This window comes from Metopolophium dirhodum, chromosome 5 (genome assembly GCF_019925205.1).
Source record: "Metopolophium dirhodum isolate CAU chromosome 5, ASM1992520v1, whole genome shotgun sequence".
In the NCBI taxonomy this organism is placed as follows: domain Eukaryota; kingdom Metazoa; phylum Arthropoda; class Insecta; order Hemiptera; family Aphididae; genus Metopolophium; species Metopolophium dirhodum.
The window spans coordinates 19,208,305-19,232,742 of NC_083564.1; the positions used below are offsets into that span (position 1 = coordinate 19,208,305).

General features: G+C 31.2%; 1 protein-coding gene across 1 annotated transcript; it reads right to left on the minus strand.

Annotated features, from left to right (window-relative positions):
• Positions 1-4,772: 4,772 nt before the first annotated feature.
• On the minus strand, positions 4,773-24,322 carry LOC132945615 (uncharacterized). The gene is made up of 20 exons (XM_061015387.1): positions 24,168-24,322; positions 23,878-24,106; positions 23,520-23,695; positions 23,344-23,440; positions 20,339-20,492; positions 20,153-20,265; positions 19,793-20,092; positions 19,591-19,731; positions 19,276-19,525; positions 19,024-19,199; positions 7,723-7,880; positions 7,439-7,658; positions 7,185-7,360; positions 7,019-7,115; positions 6,228-6,381; positions 6,042-6,154; positions 5,688-5,984; positions 5,487-5,627; positions 5,175-5,418; positions 4,773-5,104 (listed from the first exon to the last, which is right to left on the minus strand). Exons 1-20 carry the CDS (start codon positions 24,299-24,301, stop codon positions 4,926-4,928), a joined length of 3,549 nt encoding a protein of 1,182 aa, XP_060871370.1. The 5' UTR covers positions 24,302-24,322; the 3' UTR covers positions 4,773-4,925.
• Between the last annotated feature and the right edge of the window lie 116 nt (positions 24,323-24,438).

Sequence of the window (24,438 nt, forward strand, 5' to 3'; positions counted from 1 at the left end):
CCTGATTTTCATTCTATATTGTTGTTGTTGTTTATGTTGTACAATGCATGCGCGTGTATAAAGACACCTACCTCTTGAAAACAATATTTTATACTCACATACCTACTCGGTTCACGTTTACTGGGTCTGTATTTTGTACACACTAAACGTTGTGAACGTGTAACATATTAGTTATTTTAGTTATAAGTAGGTATATACTATTATCAGTTATGAACAAAAAAAAAAAAATAATAATAAAATATTATCAATATTAATTAATCCATACAATTTTTTTTATTAATTTACAACATAATTAACATTTAACATAATATTATGTGTTATTATATTATAATAACACTATTCTAAGACATTAGTTTTCAACCGGACGATTCGGGCAAACCGTGGAGTAGAAACGCTGATTGTAAATCAGGGAATGTCCGGCTCATGGACATATACTGCACGAAGGACGACGAGGAGGACATATTTTTGCGGCGGACTGTCGGACCAGGACGCCGGGCGGCCACCGAGCCAACCCCCGCTCCCCTCGGGGGCTTCTCGTCGGGCCGCGACAACGGCGCGAGGTGCACTACTACAACAAGCGGCCGACCCGAGCCGGCAGTACTCTGGGCGGAGCGCGAGGAGGATGCTCTGGTGCTCGACGGCGGTTACTAAATGGCATGCAGCGGCGGCAGCAGCCTGCAGCACGGGATCAGGAGGACGAGTCTGGAAATCAGCCTTTGCCGGAGGACCGCCACCACGGAAATGCTGCCCGCGAGTGTTCGTTCTGGGGGCAGGCGGGCTGTCGGCCGGGCGGTTCGGACTAGAAAGCTTCTGCCCGCAGGTCGAGGTGAGGGCCGTGCGTGCCGGACCCGCGGAGATGGTGACATACGAGGAGGAGGAAGAACTTTTGAGGTGACAGTGAAACTGATCGAATAGGATAAGAATTTTGACGGTTACGGGCAGTTCCGAAAAGCGCGATAAGGATTCGAGAATTCCGGCGAGCCTCCAATTGACATGCTCGCCGGTCAATCGTATAGGTATGCTGAAATTGTAATTTTACGGAAAATTATTAACAATTTTTATTTTTTTTCACGACATATTATTTGTGTATGGTATACTATATAGTATATATATTAAGTCGTAACACTCTTAGTTCATAAATACTGTAATAATAATATGCTTGTAACTTACGTAATAATTACGTTTGTTTTCGCGCTTCTCGTGGAACTGCCACGTCTCTTCTTACCCCCCATCCAGTTTCACCGTCACTCCGTTTGTTCTTCCTCGACTTCGACTCTGTTGTCACCATCTCCCGGTCCCGACACCTGCAACTCTGGCACGCGCACCTCGACATCTGCAGCAGGCTTTCTAGTCGTCCGGTTCGCCCGGCCGCTTGCCCGCCCCCGACCTGCACAGCAGAACGAACACCGTGTGTCGTCGCTCACGGGCGGGCCGGTTTTCCGGACGCGGGCAGCATTTCCACGACATTTTTGTTTCGGCGGTCCTCCGGCGGCGGCTGATCTCCAAACTCGTCCTCCTCGCCGATCCCCATCCTCTTCTGCGGCTGCTCCGATAGTGCCACCGCTGCACGCCATATTTTTTTTTCCGCCGTCGAGCTCACATTCTCCTCCTCCTCCTCCGCCGCCGCCGCCGGCCGCATATTACGTTGTATAGTGCACCAACCCTAAGCCGTCGTCACGACCCAACGAGAACGCGACAGAGGAGGCCGACCGCGTCCACTCGGGATCGGCCCCGTGGCGTCCAGGTCCGACCGCCCGCCGGTAGTCCTCTCTTTGTCGTCGGTGCAGTATGTCTCGCAATTGTATAGGCGCCACTCCAGTTGCTGGACATTCCCCGATGATATTCTATCTCACTCGACCAGCGTTTCTCTCCAAGTTCGTCCGGTATTGCTTCGTGAATAATTAATTTTAAAAACTTAAATATAAATAAACGAATCTTGTTACTATGGTCCAATATATTAACGACCTATTATTATTTATGACATTATGGCATCATTTAAGATATTATTTCGTTTTTAGCATTTAAAACGGAAAAGTTGTTTATTCAATTATAGCCGGATGACTATATTATATAGTTGTGTACTACAGTGTACTTGTGTATGTATACGATATTAATGTTATACCTACCTAATAAGTTATAAGTTGTAACTAAAATCTGCAGATAATATTAATATGATAATGAGCAACGGATATAGATTAGGACATTAGCTCAACTAAGGAGGCAGGAGTAGTGGAGAGGCTATGCACTCTCAACAGTTACGCATAGTCTCCCTCCCTCCTAAATAAATTACTCTTTGAACTCACATGATAAAATGTTTAAACAAAAAATTGAATTTACTTGCATTTTTTTTGTCATTACCTATAAGTAACTACTAACTACAATGTATTAATGTGTATATATGTATACCTATATAATATAATTATAAATAAAAATTGAATGGAATATTTTTTGTGATTATTCAAATTAAATGTGCTTGGACTTTTAGCCTGAAAATAAAAAATTAAACTGTACTTTTAATCAACTGTTTTCAAACTTTTTGACCGATTACCGAGTGTGAATTTTGTTGAATTTATTAAATTGGGGGCGAGGACCACACGGCTTACTTTGGTATACATATAGGCTTCTTGGCTCTTGCACACCCTAAAAAAGATCTAGCCACGCTATGTGTCTTGACTATTAATATTATAGATTTTTTATGAAATATAAGTTAAATACCTAGTGAGAAAAACTCAAGTCTATATTTAAATAAATTGTAATTAATCTTGTGTGGGAACAATAATGGACATAGGTAATATAATTACAGCCTTCTGGCGTGGTACTGTGGTAGGTGGCGTAACCGTGGGTAGGTATAGGTATTGTTTCATGCGGACCGTCTGCAGTGATCCCAAAAGACGATGATTTGAAATAAGTCGTAGGTCGTAACAGTAAAATTAAATAGTTATTTATTCGAATAATATAAATTGTATAAAAGTGTATGTCGCCGAGGTAAGTTGCTCTGTTCTCAACGGCTCTGGCCTCTGTAGGTACATCTGAATATCCTGTGTCCTTGGTCCCTCTATATACGCGATGTCAACTCCTTGGTGTGGATATGAACGTGACATCGGCTCTTGAGAAATTGTTGTTTTCGTGACAATATACCTTACTACTCGGACTTGCCAATTTCTAAATTCTAATGCTAATTTATTATGTTTGAAAATTCCAAAAGGCAAATACGTTGCGATTCGTAGTGTGCGCGCTGACAGTCCAATGAATCTATCGATTCATAGTTTGGTCCTTGATATTTAAATAGCTGTTTAGGATAATTTATAAGTTAAACCCATTGTTATTCTTAATATAGTATAATATAAATCCGTGAGGCCGTTGCTCACGACAGTTTTATAAATAAATATACTATAGTCTAGATCACTATGCATATAGGTACTGTCGTATTTTAATTTAATTTATTTGTGATTGTTGGGCATTTGATTATGTTATTATATCTTATTTATTATATACATTTTTTAGGGGTACGTGGTGCTTTATATTTTTTTTACCTAGTCTGCTCTAGTATTTTTAAATTAGCTCGGCGCCACTGATTGGGGTGCTGGTGTAACGTTAACGCGGAAATCAAGTTACGAATTCCGAATTTCTGGTTATGAATTGGTTACTAAAATACTAACTAATGATATAATTTACTTTGGAAAATTAAGACATAGTGGTACCATGGTAACGCACCCAGGCGTCGGCCTACAATAATATGATATATTATATTTATAATGCTTATTACGTGCAGTGAAAACAATGATTTGAATCAATGAACAATTTTGAAATTTTTATGAGCGTTTGAAATTCATATTTTTACAATTTGATATTCACTTGATTTCTCATGTAACGATTTTGCTACCTTGTTTTTATTCAAAAACGAATGACTGATACATAAAAATTTTACTGAATGTTTATATTTTTATTTTCTATACACCATACAATTTTGACTCTTTTTGAGCTGTTTACGGACATTGTCAGTTTTCAATTTTTTTAGTTTTTTTTCTATAAATATCAATAAAATTTTATTTGTTAGGTAAAAAGAGTGAAAATTTAATGCAAGACTCCTGATATATTGTTACAATAGCAGTTGAAAACTATTAAAAATACATAGGCACAATTTTTTTTTATAAGCATTTAAAGTTCAAATTTTGACAAAATTTATAAAATTTAAAATTTAATAATTATTTTGTAGTTAAAAATTTATAAAATGTTCAACTTTTATAGCTAAGGATTGAAAATTTAAAACTAGGCTCCACATAAATAGGTTATATATAAATTACTTTATTCACAATAATATCATCAAATATACTAAGTAATATCATAGGCTGACTGACTGTTTCCGCTCAGAATCGTTTTTCTTATACAATGATATTATATCATTGAATTCAAATTTAACACCATCCATTAAAGTGACTCACTTGTAACCTACTGTACATCATAGCGACATCCACTTACCCATCTTTTTAACAACGTTTTTAGAAAATTAACTAAACAAGATTCAAAACATCTATAAACAGCCCAATACGAGTCAAAATATTTTGAATATTTTATCATGTATATAAAATGATAAAATAAACATTAGGTAAAAATTTCAAGTACCTTTTAACGTGTACACACGCGAAAAAGAAAGAAATCATTGAAAAATCAAAAATTCATCATTCTACACAGAATCTAAAAGATAATTTAAATAGAAATTTATAGATAATATTTTACTGATAAAGTGCAATATAATTAACTTTAGAGCTTATTTATTTTATTTGAAAATAGTCAGTAAAAATTATAAAAAAAATTCATATCAGATATTCAAAAAATAAAAATACATAAAACAATACACATGTCATCATAATTTATACGAAAATATGTTCATATTACTACAAACAATGAGTGCTTCTGTAAGCTAATTAATTATAATGATGTGGTCTATCAACGACTACCCCACCATATATCCGTATACCATTTCTTGACAATCTCTCCATGGTCCAAGTATTGGTAAAAGGGTTGTATATTTCTAAAGTATCATTGATAGCTTCATCAGATTTTCCGCCCATTACATACAGGAAACCATCCAATACAGCTACTCCTATAAGATAATGTAATTTAAATTCAATATATTTTAAAGTGAATACTAAAAAATATAATAATTTATTCACCAGGCCTGTATCTGCCCAAATGCATATCAGCTATAGAAAACCAAACTCCATCACTTGGTCTGTAAACCTCACAACTTTTAAGATAATTTCCATCATAACCACCAATAGCATACATAAGACCGTCTGAGACTCCCACACCAGCACCTTCACGATTTTTAGACATATCTACAACTGGTGTCCATGTGTCAAGTGTGGGATCATAATATTCAACAGATTTCAAAAATTTACCATTATAACCTCCAACCTATTTAGTTTAATAAAGTACATGAAATGTATTACAAATTAAAATTAAGAAATAATATAATTAATCACCGCGAATAAACAGTTATTAAGTACACCAACACCCAAATTATATCTCCTAACAGACATACTGGACACCATTTGCCATTTTTGAATGTTAATATCAAACACCTCTACACTATTTAATACGCGGGTGTTGTCATGTCCGCCAACCTAAAATCACAGATAATATACATTTTTATTTTAAAATAAGTAAAAATTGGTTTAACTTACTGCATAGATGCAATCATCTAATACACCGACTCCTAATCGTTTTCGACTAATTAACATGTCGATTAATGGCATCCAAGAGACTGATTGTGAAGATACATCAAGCATGCTAACAGATTTCGAACTTGATCCATTTACGCCACCCATAACAAACACAAATTGATCACTTATTACGCAAAAGCCAGCTGTCTTACGACAATCATTTATCCCTGGTGCATTCTCACGTAGTTTGGTTGCTGGGTTATACCATTCTGTATAACACTTTGGAGACGTATCAGACTCATTGAACATTAAAATAACCTTATAAAATTAAATGCATAAAATTATTGTGTAGATGAATTCGATTTGGAATCATACTTTTTGAAAACCATCAAACTGTCTAGGTTTAAACCTAATCGTTTTTGGTATGGTGAATTGCTGAATTGACTTTTTATGATTAAAATAAAAAGCTTCGATTATATAATCGTTACCTAGAAAAATTATAATAATAATTCATAAAATATATAGATTCATAATGACACCATATTTATGAAAATAACATACATTTAGGACTATTGCTTACAAGAGGTTCTCTTGATATATTAAATAATACATCAGGCTTTAATAATGGCAAACGTACATGTTCCATTAATTTTGGCAAAAAATCATTTCTACGATCCAAATCATGCTTTACCCATTTGATAACACATTCAAATACCTACAATAACAAATATTTAAAACTAGATTAAAATATAATAATAATTTGTTAAACCACCCATTAGTGTATAAGTATTACATGATCCCATAAATATAATATATTTTAAAGCTCTTGGGTTTCTACTTTTTATAGCAAGCAAAGGAATATTAATTAGTATATTTTTATGGTATTAACTATATATTATTTGTTATTTTTAAATACACAATATAGACGTGCAGTCTACATTTTAAAAAGGTTTTGTTTCTTCTAGAGCTATTTATAGACATTTGAAATAAGACATTTTTTTAGTTTATTTTCAATAACAGTCAATAAAATTATTTACATTTTTTCATCAAGCTTTATTGATTTTAGTTATTTAACTTAAAATATTATTTGTAGGTACTTGAAACTTTTGAAGTATATTGTTATATTGTGTCACACAATGATTTTTGCAAATGCAAATTTTTTGGAAAAATAATTAAAACTGCTCCAAAAATACAGTGTTACTAATGTCTAATAGTAAAATAAATTAGTTTGTTAACAATATCATAAAATATACTTAGTAATATTATTAATACATACTCAGAATCACTTGCCCACCTTTTTAAGTTGATTTTTCAAACAAAATATTAATAATTACAATTTGTAGTTTGCTTACTTTTTCTTCAAATGGAACGGCAAGGTCATTAGACGAAATAAGCTTCACCAAATCTTCAGAAGATAAGGACAAAAAATCTTTGCCTTTAGCTACTTCTCTGAAAATAATAATCATTATTTTTATAATTAATTACTTGATATAGAGAATTAAATTATGTTTATCATACAAAAAATGTTGTTTAATATATGCTTCAGAACTCGACAACAAATCTGTACAGTTATGTAAGTCTGCAAAAGCTCTGATACTAAGACAATTAGATGGATCCAGTGTTTTTTGTAAAAACACAGCACATGCACCATTTACATAATGTAACTGCAATACATTTGCAGCTGGTAACAACACCTTAGAAATCAACAAAAATTCACATAAAATGGTATTATGTTGTTTGAAGTCTATATAAAATAAAATATTTAATTATACCTGTACATTTTCTTTTGTGATCAAAATTTCTCCAGTATAAATATAATCTACTAATAGCTGTAAAATGGTGGAATCCAATGATCTTATATTAATAAGATCTTTATTGCTTTCATCAAACATTGCACGAAAATATGGACTAGCTGCCATTAAAATAATTTTTTGTCCAATTACAATTTTACCATCATCTGCTTCAAATCTAACATCACATAAAACTTCATTTCTATAAAACAAAAATGTGTTACTGATATTTATTTTGAATGATGGTAAAATAACCATTAACATACTTGCGTAGAGATTGTAAATCTTCCAGTACTCTGGCAGAGTGTGAGTTATTTCTAAAATTAGTTGGTTCACATTTATTTGATTTCAGAACTTGCTTTAGGGTATTTTCACAAGGTGGAGTCTGTATGGTATCCATTTCTTTCACTGACATACCTAACACCTTTAAATATATTTTAAAAATTGTGATTAATTTTAATATCCTTATTGTGTTAAAACTTAATACTACATTTAGGTACTTAAGACAGGGTAAAAACCAACAAAATACTGATAGATTAAGTATTTGATTCTAATTATCTTAATTATTCTATATAAGATTCACAATATTATTCATAAGAAATTTTTTATGAATTTCACCTTCACTTTGTCACTTTTTATTATTCCTGCTCTACATGTTTCCCTAAAAAGTCGAAAATGCCCCGGATGTGGTTGGAGTGATGTGTCAAAGTGCCCACCATATTAACTTCTACTTCTTGAATAAACAGGTAGAGCAGGAATTTTAAAAAGCTGGTCAGGAATTCACAGGAAGTAACACTAATTATTGGCGCAAAAAAAAAATTCAGGTTAAGAGTGTAAAGTTTTTACAATTTGGTTCAACTTACAATTTACTATTCTAATAATTAATAACCATACCATACTGCATAAATCCATACAGGTGCTCAAACCAGTGGCGTACCGATAGGGTGGCACGACGGGAGGGCTCTTCAAAAAACAGATCACCATTATTATAAAATTTTAGTTTTTGATAAAATTAAGTTCTAGTAAAGTTCAATCACTTTAAAATAAAATAAATTTAATAACTAGAAAAATGACCGATACACGCGACATGCTTATAGATAGATTATAGATTATTTTATGTGCAGCGTTAGGTGCAGGGGTGGATCTAGATATAAATTGTGTGTTTAAACTCTTCGTATAGTACAAATTCGTAAGACCAAGGGCAATCAAAGTTCTAGTTACGCCACCGGCTCAAACACAAACAATTGAGTGTTTTTGGAGACATGGAAAGGTAAGTTTTTCAAGAGAAACGAAAGACACATTTGATTATAGAATATATTTTTTTACATAGACAGCTGCATACTATACGTTAGCAGTAATTTTTTGTAGATTGCATACGGCGGTAGATAGCACAAGACACGTGTACCTACCTGAACACTTATATACGTATAATTTGCAAATGTTTAAGACGAATTTCGTCAAAATTCTTACCTAGTCGAGTGCGGTGGCGTAGGTCTATACTGCAGTACTCTGGAGCAGCGATTCTCAGCGTGCCGTCGACGGGGTATTATAGGCGGTGCGAGACGCTAACCTTTTTTTTTAGTGTACACGGAGAGCGACAAGTAACAACCGACAACTGTTGAACCTGTGTACTATAGACACTAATACAGACACTTTTTTTACAGACACTATTCACACTGTACTTTCCGTGGTGCGAGCGTGTGTACTGTGTAAGATGAATAATATGCGCGAGTATTTTCGGCGTTCTGATCGTTACTACAACCATGAACTACCTACCTACCTACGACTACAACATTGTGTTTATTATAAAACGATCTTCTTTGATCGGTCTGTGTGTGGCGACGGGTATGAACGCAATGTATTTTGGTGGTGACCACTTACCCGTGACCAAAAAACTAGTTGACTATTTTTTCGGGCGGCTAGTGATAAGCCGTGCATAGATAATAAAGTCTTCCGGTTATATTATGGCGATTCTGAATAATGGTTTGGCGGAGATATTTGACTTTAGCGCTGTGTGAGCACATTCGATAGGTACTTGGGCGTAGAGCTTAGCTCCGTGTTGGGCTAAAAAAACTGAGAAAAGGCGGAAATGTCGACCCGTTTGGTCAAGATCATGAACTATAAGAATCTTCTTAGTTCATGGTCAAGATCGCGCCGAGACTCGTCCGCCGTCCTTCTAAAGTCGGAGCTGTATGGTATGCGTATTGCCAAAGAACGAATGCTACAAAATATGACGGTTGCGAATCGTTATCGCCACGGTAGGTACGTCTGTTGTAGTTATCGCGGAGCGGCCGAGTCTGAGGGTGGACATCAAGTTTGAAGTCATCACAAGAGAACACCAAATACTATAAATCATTACATTTATAGTATTTGAGAAAACTGAACAGTGAACACCACGGTTAAAGATATACGGTTAAGTATATAGTATATCTTTAAATTTTAATCGTGCTGAACAATGTCAAACTCAATTTGCAAGCAGCATTTTAAAAAGTTGATGTACAAAATATTGTATTAATATATTATAATATTATATTATTTATATCACTACTATTGATTAAATATAGGTACCTATATAAATGTATATTTAATCAATGTAAATCAATACGACTACGCAAAATATACTACATAGAATAAGCTGATTATATATTTATATACCTACTACGGACTAACCGTGGACATTTGACATTTTTACCAAATATTTATATTGGCATTTTCTATATAGACTTAAAGCGGTACATTTTTAAACTACTTTGACTCTTTTTGAGTTATCTATAGCTATGAGGAATTTTTCAAATTATTTGTAAATTATTTTTCTGTTGGAAATAATGCATAGAAGTTTTTCTTTTCATAGCTAACATAAAAAATGTTATTAGGAGATTTCCAACAAGTTCTACTTTTGTAAAAAAAGATGTTCATTGGAAAATTACGCTGTTTATAACCAAGAGATATTTCCGATTTTTATTTTTAACTAAATTTAATTACCTATTTTTTCAACTACATGACAGGTTGACAGTTGACACAACGTCTCCGCTCATAATCGTTTTTCGTATGCAATGATTTATCATTGAATTCAAATATAACACATCCATTACAATGACATACTCGACAACTTACTACTGTACAGCGGAGTGGTACCTAGTTGTCCACCTAGCTGTAATTAGAAATATTATTCATGAAATATGAATCAAGATTACCTGAAGCTTTTAATGAGGGGGGTCCAGCATATCGTGTTTTAAGGAGTAATATTTATAAGGCAATTAACATGACATTTACATTTGGACCGTGTCTGTGTGTGAGTAGTAAATTTCTTTAAATGTCGTTAAGTTAATATTCAAAGGTTCCTCGTTATTTAAAATACCAGATTACAAAAATTTAAAATACGTTCATAGAATTATGTTTAATAAACATTTAAAATTCAAATTTTGACAAAACTTGCAAATTATTTTGTAGTTATAAATGTATAAAATACTAACTAAATGTATAACTGAGGATTGAACATTTAAAACAAGGTTTCTCATAAGTAATTTTTTTTGCAATCTATATGGAAATGTTAAAACAGTTTTTTCTTATGGATATTTTAAGTTCATATTTGGACTAAATTAGATATGAAACGACGAAAATGAATAATTTAGTTAGTTTTTTGTAATTTAGAAATATTATTCATGAATCAAGGACACTTGAAGCTTTTAAGTAGGCTTCAGCATATGGTGTTTGAAGGGGGAATATTTATAAGGCAATTAGCATGACACAATATACATTTCAGCCCTTCTACGTGTGAGTAATAAATAAATGTTAGTGTGGTTCCGAGAATCGCAGTTTGGATGGTAAAAATGCTCCAATTTTCGAGAGCAGCATCTTTTCTGATAGAAAAGTGAATCATGTTGGTAGTTATGGTAGGTAAAAATTAAAAATTCTATATAGTTTTAGAAAACGTAAACAAAAAGCAAAAAGAATTTTTGATATATTTTGACTGAGCTAATTATAGGCTTGAAATTTTTTTCAATTATTATTTCAATACAATTTTATTTGTTGAGTAAAAAAGCTTGGAAGTTTAATAAAAGGCTCCTAATATATTGTTACAACGATATTTGAAAAATATTAAAAATCCAATCACAATTTTTTTTAGAAATACTTAAAGTTCAAAATATCTTCACGAGAAAATTAGCAAATTATTTTGAGTTAGAAGTTCATAAAAAGTCAAATTAAATTTTTATAAGTGTTTGAAGTTCAAATTTTTACAACACTCGATTTCTAAGTAGCGATTTTCTTATTATGTTGTAATTCAAAAACAAATGGCTGTAGATACTTGAAAATTTCACTGAATGTTTAAATTAGCATTTTCTATACACGAAATAATTTTGAAAATAATTTGACTCTTTTTGGGCTGTTTATGGACATTGTCAGTTTTCAATTTTTTTTTATTTTTTTTTTTGTATGAAAATCAATACAATTTTATTTGTTAGGTAAAAAAGCGTGAAAATTTAATATAAGGCTCCTGATATATCGTTCTAATAGCAGTTGAAAAATATTAAAAATACATAGGCACAATTTTTTTTTATAAGCATTTAAAGTTCTAATTTTGACAACATTTATCAAATTTATAATTTATTAATTATTTTGTAGTTAAAAATTTATAAAATGTTTAACTTTAATGGCTAAGGATTGAAAATTTAAAACAAGGCTCCACGTAAATAGCTTTATATATAAATTACTTTATTCACAATAATATCATCAAATATACTTGGTAATATCATAGGCTGACTGACCGTTTTCGCTCAGAATCGTTTTTCTTATACAATGATATTATATCATTGAATTCAAATTTAACACCATCCATTACAGTGACCCACTTGTAACCTACTGTACAGCAGAGCGACATCCACTTATCCACCTTTTTAACTCGTTAATGCCCAGCCTTGCTTAAACTTCAAAATGTTGTAATGACAGAACAAACTGAAAATACCGTTGGATTAAGTAATACTTTTACTCCTTCAACATTCTTTGTCAATTATCATCGATTCCCCCTATAACCTCATACTATATATGAACCAGCCCAAATATTCTTCATCAAATGGCCAGTCTAATATTAAGAACACTATTTCTTGTGGTCAAACAAACTTAAATCCTACCGCTGTAGATAATACATGTTTATCTTCTTGGCAAAACGTTAATAACGAATAAAAAAAAAATGTATATTTTATAAGCAAGTTAATTATTTTATTATATTTTTAAAAAGTTGTTTTATTTTTTTTAATTTTAAAGTACGAAAAATTGTTTTTATTATTTTATTCTGATCTGTTTGTTCAATAACTTTGTTCATGCTATGTTAAATTTGTTTAAAAAAATAAAACGTATGTACAGCTCAGGTATAAATAAATTTGAACATGACGTGTCCCACCACCAAGGAAAAAAAATGTGTATTTTATAAGCAAGTTAATTTTTTATTATAATATTAAAAAGTTATGTATTACTTTTGCTTAAATTGAAAGTACGAAAAGTTGTTTTTCTTATCAATTTGTTCAATAAAAGTTATTTTTATTATTTTATTCTTATCAATTTGTTCAATAAAAGTTTTTTTTAATATTTTATACTGTTCAATAACTTTTTTCATGTTACATTAAATTTGTTTAAAAAAAAAAACGTAATTATCAGAAAATTATATTTATCTCATTTCATTAGTTATTTTATTTTATATATTAATTGAGAAATTATAAAGTAACGATTATTAACAATAATACTAATACTAATACAAATAATAATATTTACCTTAAAGTTACTGCAAGTCTTTCTTCTGGAATTATGCATTTTCTGAAACTGCAATACTTTTCTATGTATGGACGAATTTTTTCCAAAATATAAAAAAAGCTTCCAGGTGATACCCTCGTATATTCAAAAAATTTGATCGGCTGTTTTAAAAGGTTGCGGGAAAAGCGTGTGAAATTCACCATATGTTTCACTTTTTTCAAAATATATTCTGTTGACCCATCACCATTGCCTTTCTACTTTTTCACTGGACAGTAAATACTCTAGAACATGACTGGTTTCCAAAAAATAAAGTTGGTTGATTACTTCCATTTCATACAACTACTGAACCACGAATGACGCATATATTACAATATATTCAATCGGACGTGTGTGTATATTTGACCGATGACGGGTGCAGCGAGACCAGAAAATTCGGCCGATAAATATAATGAACCCGAAAAATGGGACGAATTTGACGGTCTCTCGAACGGGCTAAGTGTAGTGTGACCAATGGCCTTACATCGGTCGCACGATAAACCGGATAAACTCGGAGTTTACACTTTAAACTCGTCGCAACTCGCAATATTGTCGCTTACGGATTACGCACTCGGCACTCACACGCGACACGCCGAACGGAAGAAGATCTGAAGATCATCTGTCACATTCGATATTATGATCTATTGTGATAGATATTGACACAGACACGCACCACTCATGCACGTAAAGTATTGTCTATACTGCATATGCGCAATTTGGGGGGGGGGGGTCTAGAGGGGGCTTAGTCCCCTCTAGTTTTATTTAAGCCACCCTAAGTTTTTAAATATATTCATTCTTAAATCCACCTAATAAAAAAAAATTATCAAATTAAATATGGAATTTTTTAGCCAACTCGACAATCAGTGTACCTACGTATGTTGTCTAATAAGTAATAATTAATATCAATTTATAGAATATATAATCAATTGTTGTAATAATGTTAGTTTTAATGATATGAATATAATAGGATACATCGTTGAATAACAGCTTGAGTATAGATAACCTGCTATCATGGTAGTAACACGGGTTTAAATATTATTATTGCATATTAGCTATTTTTAGAATATGGGATTTGCGGAGATGTCATCTGTATAATATTATATACAACAGTAAGCTGGCTGACTGATCTATCAATGCACAGCACAAACCATTGGACGGATATGGCTGGAATTTGGTATACAGATAGTTATTATGATGTAGGCGTCATCCGCTAAGAAAGGATTTTTGGAAATTCAACCCCTAAGGAGTTAATATGAGGGGTCTTTTTTACCTATGAGGAAGATAAAAAATTGATACGCACATCTATGTGTATCAAGATAGATTTTCAAATGCTTCTGTGAAATGTAAAGAAAAGGTCATTTCTGGTAGCATTAAAATGAAGATCAATTAAATAAATTTCGCTATGTAGTCTAATCACCGTTTGCAATTGTAAGATTTAACACATGGTAACTATGTTATTTTTATATGATTACAAATAAATAATTAATTAGCATTGAGTTGTTGAGTACTTGAGTTGTATGTTATTGTATTACATATTGTATAAAGTATTTTGTTTTTACTGTCGAGTACCAAACTAAATGTTTTTGTAATTTATTATTACCGCAAAAATTATAACAAGTGGTGAGGGGGTGCGGGGCGGAGCCCCAGCGAGTCTGTATTAATTTTATAAATTTAGCCCCCCCCCCAAATCAGTTTTCCAAATTGCGCCTATGCTATACTGTATACGCGTTTTCGGCGTTTCGATTGATTAATAATTTTGTGCCTAATTTTTATATTTTCTTTAGCAATAATATATTACTGTGCACCGCGACACCACTTGAAGGCATATCGCATGCACGTAAATTTCCTATAGTCGTGACTCGTGGTCGCTGTTCAGCTGTTGCCAGTCGCCGAATCCGCCATCCCAGAATCGTTACTCCTGCAATAGTTTCTCCTAAAATTGTCACCTTTCTCACTTTATTTTTAACGGAGCTTGAGTTTGTTTTTTGGTCTGCGTCTATTTTTCAAAGATTCGCTGGTAAATTTCAACGTCAAGAACCGCTCATACACATAATGTATGAAAAATTGAGTCAACTTGTATATATGTATTATTGCTGGTTATGTATGCAAAGAAAATGTTATAAGTGAATGGTTAAAAAATAAAACTTTTGATTTATTTAGTGAAATTAATCCGAGAGACATAAGTGACTTGCTTGTTCATTTTTCTAATGAATTCAAAAAAACATCTTAATAAAATTATTATTAATAATTCGTTGTTTAATTTTAGTATATAAGTATTATAAATTTCAAAAGTTGGTTACAAAGTTAAAAATATTTTATTTGTTGTTATAGTAAGTATTATTAATATGTTAAATTTTTATTATTCGTTATGCTTCAATAAACATTTTTAAACAAAATCGATGATTTTGGTCACTTTTTTCAAGAAAATAAATCATTTTTTCAAATTATGAACACAGTGGCAGCCCTGCAGTATATACAAAAAATGACTGCTTGTGTCGTATGTTTATCTACGTAAAGAATTTTATTCTATATTATTATACAATTAGGTAATGTGTCTTTTATGTCTCTTAAAATACTTTAAAAATAGATTGGGCGGATTGACTGAACCTTCATTCTTCCTGAAATTAGTAATTAATTGCCCTTCAACTTTCAAGTATAGGTTATAGGTTTTTACTCCACGTGACCTTATATTGCATTTTACTCTATATGTCTTCATAAACAATCAATTGTTTGTGTTTGAGCACCTGTATGAGGATTAAAAAACTTGTTGGTATGCTTGTATAAACTTGTTGGTATTATCAATTATTAGTTTGGTGAAGAAAATTGCACGTACATTACCCCTCCCCCCCTCCACACACACACTACCTAAATTTTGTATTTTTTTCGCCATTAATTAGTTCTTAGTTACTGTGAATTCCTGACCGGCTTTTCAAAATTCCTGCTCTTCCCGCTTATTCTAAATTTAAGAAATTTACCGTTGATGGGATTTGTTAATTTGTTATATTAATTTATAAGTTTATACAAATTTAAATTTAAAATATGTATACAGTATCATCACTGTTATAATAAATATAAATTTCAAAGAAAACATTGTTTACCTAATAGTTAATATTTTTTATATCTTAGACACTATAAAGCTTTATACGTTTTTGTCATTTTGTACAATTTATATGTGGGGTATTAAACGTGTAACGTATAAAACGTTTTAAATGCGTATATTACCAACCCTGGTTTTTACCCCGTCTTAGTATGGTGGGCACTTTACACACATCACCCCAGCCACATCCGGAGCATCTTCGAGTTTTTAGGGAAACATGTAAACCAGGAATAATAAAAAATCAAACAGTTCGTAACATCTCTAAAAAAAAGGTACAAATGGGTCCTTTTTGTCTCTTAAAAAACTTACTTTTACATGTCTCCAAAAACACACAATTGTTTGTGTTTGAGCACCTGTATGGATTTATGAAGTTTGGTATGGTTATGAAGAAAATTGTAGTTTGAACCAATTTGTATAAACATTACCTCCCAACCTAAATTTTGTGATTTTTTTTTGCGCCGATAAGTAGTGCTCAATTCCTGTGAACTTCTACCTTTTTAAAATTTCTGCTCAAATTGTTTACCTAGAAAGTAGAATTTAATGTGGTAGGTAGTTTAGACACATCACCCCAGCCACATTCGACTTTCATGTAGAGCAGGAATAATAAAAAGATAGTTTTCCTAAATTCATGTACGTTTGTGGTAGGTATGCCATTGGCATAAAACAGTACATATAAGAGTAATGGGGCAAATAAGCGATGCTCATCAATGATAAACATCAGGTGTCTAGAGAAGCCACTGTAATGGATAGTGTTGAATTTGAATTCAATGATATAATATCATTGTACATAAAAAAAGGATTCTGAGCAGAGACAGTGTGTCTTACATTATACCTACTAAAGTCTACGGTAGCCATTTAGTTAAATTAATTCCTATAATTAGCATAAAACAATGTAAATATCGACATTTTCTTATGCATGTAAATAACTTTAAAAGGGAAATTCAATGGTGTATGGAAAATGGTAAAATATGAAGTATCTTGAGGTAATTTATGGATTATATTTTTCCAATATTTGTACAAAACATTATTACACGATGAATCGTAAACAAAATTTTTGTACACTAAAACATTTTCAATTGCAACAATGCAATTACTTAGACAGCGAATTCCGCGCTAGAGTATAAAAATAATATTTTAGGCACTCAATGTTGGTTTCGTAGGTATTTTGTATTTATAAATACATGTATACACTGTACAGTGAAACTTCCCCTGGACTGGTAAATAGATATTTGTCAAGACTTTAGACTGGGAGCATAAGCATTCGACAGAATTCTACCATAATAAACTATCCCTACCTCCTGGTCCCTAACCTAACTAACCTGCAAGAAAATTAAATTTAATATTCAGGGTAAAACCTGACAAATGAAATAACTATTGGTCTAATCAATATTTTTTTTTATATAATATATTATAATTTATCCACTCGTCCGTTACACGTATATTATAACAATTTATTATTTTTATTTTTAATGCTAAAAGTAAAAAAAAATTAAATGTGATTTAATTTCTTTTCGAAAATTTGTAAATATTGTTATTTGAAAACATATTTTGATCGTATATACATTGATTGAATTTTAGTACTAAAAAATAAAAATAAAAATAAAGAATTTTACGTGTAACTCATTGACGTCTGTAAAATACATAAAAAAAATTTTAAAAACTTGATTAGAAAAAAAAGTAATTTAATTTATTAAATCTTCATGTTTTTAACTATTTTAAACTTCATATATACAATTTAATTACATTTAAAATGAAAATGGGTAAGTAGGTACCAAACTGCTGTACAGTATGTGTTTAGATGGGTTGTTGTGTTAAATTTAAATTCAATGATACAGTCATTGTATTCAAAAAACGTTTCTTGGCAGACGGTTTCAGCCTAAATAGAAAAATTGCATTTGAAAATTTCAAGTTCCCATTCATGAATAATATTTTTAAATTACAACAAAATAACTAAAATAGTTTTTCTTTGTTTAAATGTCAAATATTGCCAAAATTTTGAACTTAAAATATCTATCACAAGAAACATGGTTTTTATATTTTTTACTTACGAGAAAACTTGTTTTAAATTTTCAATCCTTAGCTATAAAAATTGAACATTTTATACATTTTTAATAGCAAAATAATTTGCAAATTTTCAATTTGACAAAATTCAAACTAAAAGCTTTTAAAAAAGGCTTGCCAAGTCGGAAATCGGCATGATTTTAATTTTTAGAAATTTATTAACTGATATCACACCCAAGCAGTATATAACAATTTGAATCCAGAAAAATGTGGGTGTGTACAGCCCCACAAAAAATTATTTTCATTTTCATTTAGTGAGATAGAACCGGAGAGTGAATTTCGTTGTTTGGGTGGATTCACATTGGTTAGGAGAAGTGCAGTGAAGATTTTCAGAACTTTATCTTTAGTAGTAAATTCACTACAGAACATTAAAAAAAATTAAAACAAATTTTATTGGGCGTTTTTTGATGTTTTTCAGCTTTACAGCTTTGTAGTGAATTAACGATTGGAGATAAAGTTCTGAAAATCTTTACTGCACTTCTCCAAGCCAATGTATAAATTATATAAAAAAATTCTTATCAAATATTCAAAAAAACAAAAATTTATAAAACAATACGCGTGTTATCATAATTTTTACAAAAATATGTTGACATTACTACTAACAATGAGTACTTCTGTAAGCTGATTAATGATAATAAAGTGGTCTATCAACGACTACTCCACCATAAACTCGTACTCCATGTCTTGACAATGTCTTCATGATCCAAGTATTGGTCATAGGGTTGTAAATTTCTACAATATCAACAATAGATTTTTCAGTTACTCCACCAACAACATATAACAAACCATCTAATGTGGCTACTCCTATCAAAAAAAAAAATGTAAATTATACTAAATATATAATTAAAGTTAGTCCTAAAATATTTATTATTTTAGTCACCAGGCCTGTATCGAGAGAAATGCATATCAGCTACGGATGACCAAACTCCATCATTCGGTCTATAAACCTCAACACTTTTAAGATACTGTCCACTACTATAGCCACCAATAGCATACATAAGACCGTCCAAGACTCCTACACTAACACCATCCCGGCATTCAGACATTTCTGCAACTGAAGACCATGTGTCAAGTGCGGGATCATAATATTCCACAGATTTCAAACATTTACCATTACGAGCACCCCCAACCTACACAATTTGATGAAATTAAATGTAATACAAATTATAGATAAATAAATAATAAAATTATTCACCGCGTATAATAAATTATTGAGAACACCAACACCCAAATCACATCTTTCAGTAGACATACTAGTTACCAATCTCCATTTTTGAATACTGACATCAAAAACCTCTACACTATTTAAAGCACTATTGCCGCCACATCCACCAACCTAGAATTACAAATAATATACATTTTTAATATAAAATAAGTAAAATATTGATTTAACTTACTGCATATATACAATTATCCAATACACCAACTCCCAATCGCCTCCTGCTAACTAACATGTCCACCATTGGAACCCAAGAGGGCGATTGTGAAGATACATCAAGCATACTAACAGATTTAGAACTTCTTCCATTCACACCACCCATAACAAACACAAATTGATCTCTTATGACACCTAGACCAGCCAGCTGATGACAATCATTTATTCCTGGTGCATTCTCTCGTAGTTGGGTTGCTGGGTCATACCATTCTGTATAACACTTAGGCGATGTGTCTGACCGTTGATTGAACATTAATATAACCTAATAGAATTAAATGGACAAAATTATTGTAAAGATAAATTAATCAATTTGGAATCATACTTTTTGAGAACCACCAAACTGTCTAGGTTTAAACTTTATTGTTTTTGGAATGGTAAAATGCTGAACTGATTTTTGATGATTAAAACGTAAGGCTTCAACTAAATAATTGTTACCTAAAAAAATTATAATAATAATTCATAAAATATATAAATGTATAATGATGGCAAATTTAAGTAAATAACATACATTTAGAACTAGTATTTAGGAGAGGTTCTTCATATATATTAAATAATATATCAGGCTTAAGTAATGGCAAACGTACATGTTCCATTAATTTTGGCAAAAAATCTATTCTATGATCTGAATCATGTTTTACCCATTTGATAACACAATCAAATACCTACAATAACGAATATTTAAAACTAGATTAAAACAAAATAATTTGTTAAACCACCCATTAGCGTATGATTGTCCCACAAATATAATAGTTCTTCAGGTTATTGGGTATCCTTTTTTTTTTGATAGCAAGCAATGGTAGAATAATTATATTTTGATGGAATTAAATCAATTTTTATTAGTTTCAATGCTTTTATAACTTTTTATATAATTATTATGTATTATTAATATTAAAATATTTTTTATAATCTTTGTTAAAACCTCCATCTAGAAGGCTTTATTATATATTATTTGTTATTTATAAACAATATAACGTGCACATGAAAGTTCATCAGCTTTATCTATAACATTTGTTGAGACAATTGAATTGATTGGGGGAAGGGGGGATGACTCGGCGGTGAAAGTTATAGCCACTAAGTACAGTCGGGGCCGACAGGGAATATTCAATATTAAATACAAGCTGATAAAATGGAACTGAACCAATTATTTCATTAGGTAATTGATACATTGTACAATTATACCTAGTTTACAACAAATAGGTACCTAGTCAAAATTACGAATTATATTATACTATAGCCACTGTAATAACAATAACCTGTGTAACATAGAATTATTAATATTAGCTGATTAAAATTGTTATGGTTGATTGTAAAAAATTAGCTGCTTTGTTCTGTATGTTGCACTTTTGGTTAGTCTGTGCATGTCAAAGAATACAGATTATTGTTTATTGTGTGAAAAATACTAATAAAAACTGATATTTGAGAAAGAATATTTTTTAAGTGGTGACAACCAAATATTTAAAACTAGATTAAAATATAATAATAATTTGTTGGACCATTCAATAGTGTATAATTATCACAGGATCCCAAAAATGTAATAGATCTTCAAGATCATAGGTTCCTACTTTTTATAGCAAGCAAAGGAATATTAATTTAAAATTATTATATTTTTATGGTATTAAATAACATAAGTTATTTGTTATTTTTAAATACACATAAATCACAATATAGACATGCAGTAAAAGGTTCATGTGCTGCATACGCAACATTTTTTGGGCCTATTAATTAGCCAATGATCCACAAGTAGAAGTGCAAGTTATAGCCACTTTCAGTCAGAGCCGACAGCGAAAATTCATTATCATCAAGCTGATACAATGGCTTTGAACTAATTATTTCATTTTATAATTAATACTAATTTCAACAGATAGATACTTAATATTCAATTCATAATAACATTTTAAAAATGTTTAGACTATTATGTCTGAGCCCATTGTTTTTGGAAAGATATAAAACCTAACTTAACTTGCAGTACCTAGCACTATTAATTACTTGAAACTTGTACTATTATAACTTATAGTGTCCTACTCACACTATAATAATAGGCAAGCATCTAAGCCCTGTAAAGAAAAATTGCGTACTATTCAATATATCGATAAATATGTTACGGGGTCCTTACTCCCTATATAAACCAGGCACACGCCAAACAAATAAAAAAAAAAAAGCAGCTAAGTGGATGTCACTCTGCTGTATAGTAGATTACAAGTGGGTCGTCAATGAATAATGGATTGTATTAAACTAGTACAAGACCCTAAAAAAATTGGAAGGACCCAGGCCGACACTAGTCATCAAGCATCATTGATATTAGTTATTTAATTTAAAAATATTATTTGTAGGTAGGTACTTGATACTTTTCCAGTATATTATTGTTGATCTTTTCATTTGCAACTTTTTTGGAAAAATAAATAAAACTGCTCCAGAAATACAGTATTAGTAATGTCTAATAGTAAAATAAATTAGTTTATTAAGGCCCCTGCAAACCCTATTAATGTTTCATCAAAACAACCTTAGGGACTGACAAAAATTAAAGTACTTCTAGTGGTTCGATTTAAAAATGTAAAGATGTTTTAATTGGTCAATAAGTCTACTTTGCATCGGTCGGAGCATATTTTTTATATTTTTTTTTATTTTTTCAATATTAGACATCTATAAATTTATAAAATGTAAAATATTTATTCTCATCAAGAATTTGCTAAAATTGAAAAAGTGCTCCGACCGATATAAAGTAAACTTGTTTACCATCACAAACATCTTTACATTTTTAAATCGAATCACTAGAAGTGTCTTAATTTTTGTCAGTGCGACAACTATTTCACGTCCATAAATTGGTTTTCTAATGACTTTAAATTACGTCTTGTGCATGTGCATGCGAGCGACCATAAACCAGATATGAAATAACAATCAATAGTAAATTGATGTGGGTCGCGGGTGATGGTAGGGGAGTATACACACACTAATGATCATTTACTACACACACAAAGACGATCAATAATCGCAGGAACGAAATAATTGCCTAAACACAACTCCTTAAAAATGACACATTTGCAGGGGCCCTAATGGACGACGTCGAAAATAATTGGAGTAATATTGCTGTTGATGTCGATTATGACATTTCATCGGTTTCAAAACAGAAAAAAAATCGAAATATAAAGAATCATTAGAATTGATGTGGAGATCTTCATATTATTATATTACATTATGTTCCTACGTCCTACACGCTACAATATAATCATTTTACAGTGGCCGGCCTTGGAATTTTTCAACAAAAGGGGTGAAAATGGCACATTTGCAGGTACCTTAACAATTTCATAAAATATACTTGGTAATAATATTAAACCGTAATCGCTCAGAATTGTTTTTCGTTTATAATGATATTATATCATTGAATTCAAATATAACACATCTAATACAGTAATTCCTGTAGAGTCTAGACATCAACGGTACAGCAGAGCAATACCTACCTTTTTTAGTTGATTTTCCATACAAAATATTAAAAATTAAAATTTGTAGTTAGATTACTTTTTCTTCAAATGGAACAGCTAGGTCATTAGAGGAAATAAGCTTCATTAAATCTTCAGAAGGTAAGGATAAAAAATCTTCGCCTTTAGCTACTTCTCTGGAAATAATAATCATTATTTTTATAATAAATTACCTACTTACTCTTCATATAGAGAATTAAATTGTGTTTATCATACAAAAAATGTTGTTTAATATATGCATCAGAACTCGACAACAATCCCGTACATTTATGTAAGTCAGCAAATGCTTTGATATCAATACAATTTGACGGATCCAGTTGTTTTTGTAAAAACTCAGCACATACACCATTTACATAATCCAACTGTAATACATTTGCAGCTGGTAACAACACCTTAGAAATCAACAAAAGTTCACATAAAATTATATTATGTAGTTTATAAGTCTTATTTATAGGTAATAAGTCTTTTTTTTTCTTGGTATTATCAAGGACCGGAGAGAGAACCGCGATTTGTATTACAACTCCCCGGATGTTGATTGAAGTCTATATAAAATTAAATATTTAATTATAGGTACCTGTACATTTTCTTTTGTGACCATAATTTCTCCAGTATAAATATAATCTACTAATAGTTGTAAAATGGTAGAGTCTAGTTCTCTTATTTTAATAAGATCTTTACTTCTCTTGGCAAAATTACTAAATATTCCCCGGAAATATGGGCTAGCTGCTATTAAAACGTTTTTATGCCCAATAACAATTTTACCATCATCAGCTTCAAATCTAACATCGCATAAATATTCATTTCTGAAAACAAAAATTTAAGTGATATTTATTTTGAATGAAAGTAAAATAACTGTTAACATACTTGCGTAGAGATTGTAAATCTTCTAGTATTCTTACAGAGTGAGAGTCATTTCTAAAATTAGTTGGTTCACATTTATTTGATTTCAGAACTTGCTTTAGATTATTTTTACAAGATGAAGCTTGAATGGTATCCATTTCTTTTACTGACGTGCTTAACACCTTTAAACAATTAAAAATTGTGATTAATTTTAATTATCATCTTTGTGTTAAAACTTAGTACTAAATTTAGGTGCTTTAGACTTAAGACAGGGTAAAAACCAACAAAATACTGA

What these genes read in the sequence shown, in the direction of transcription:
- LOC132945615 (XM_061015387.1), bottom strand. Translation starts at nt 24,301, where the DNA reads ATGGATACCATTCAAGCTTCATCTTGTAAAAATAATCTAAAGCAAGTT. An exon ending in ATAGACCACTTTATTATCAT is followed by an intron (nt 7,881 to 19,023) that starts TAATCAGCTTAC and finishes ATATATTTAAAG; the next exon opens with GTGTTAGGTATGTCAGTGAA. An exon ending in TTTGGGCAGATACAGGCCTG is followed by an intron (nt 5,105 to 5,174) that starts GTGAATAAATTA and finishes ATTATCTTATAG; the next exon opens with GAGTAGCTGTATTGGATGGT.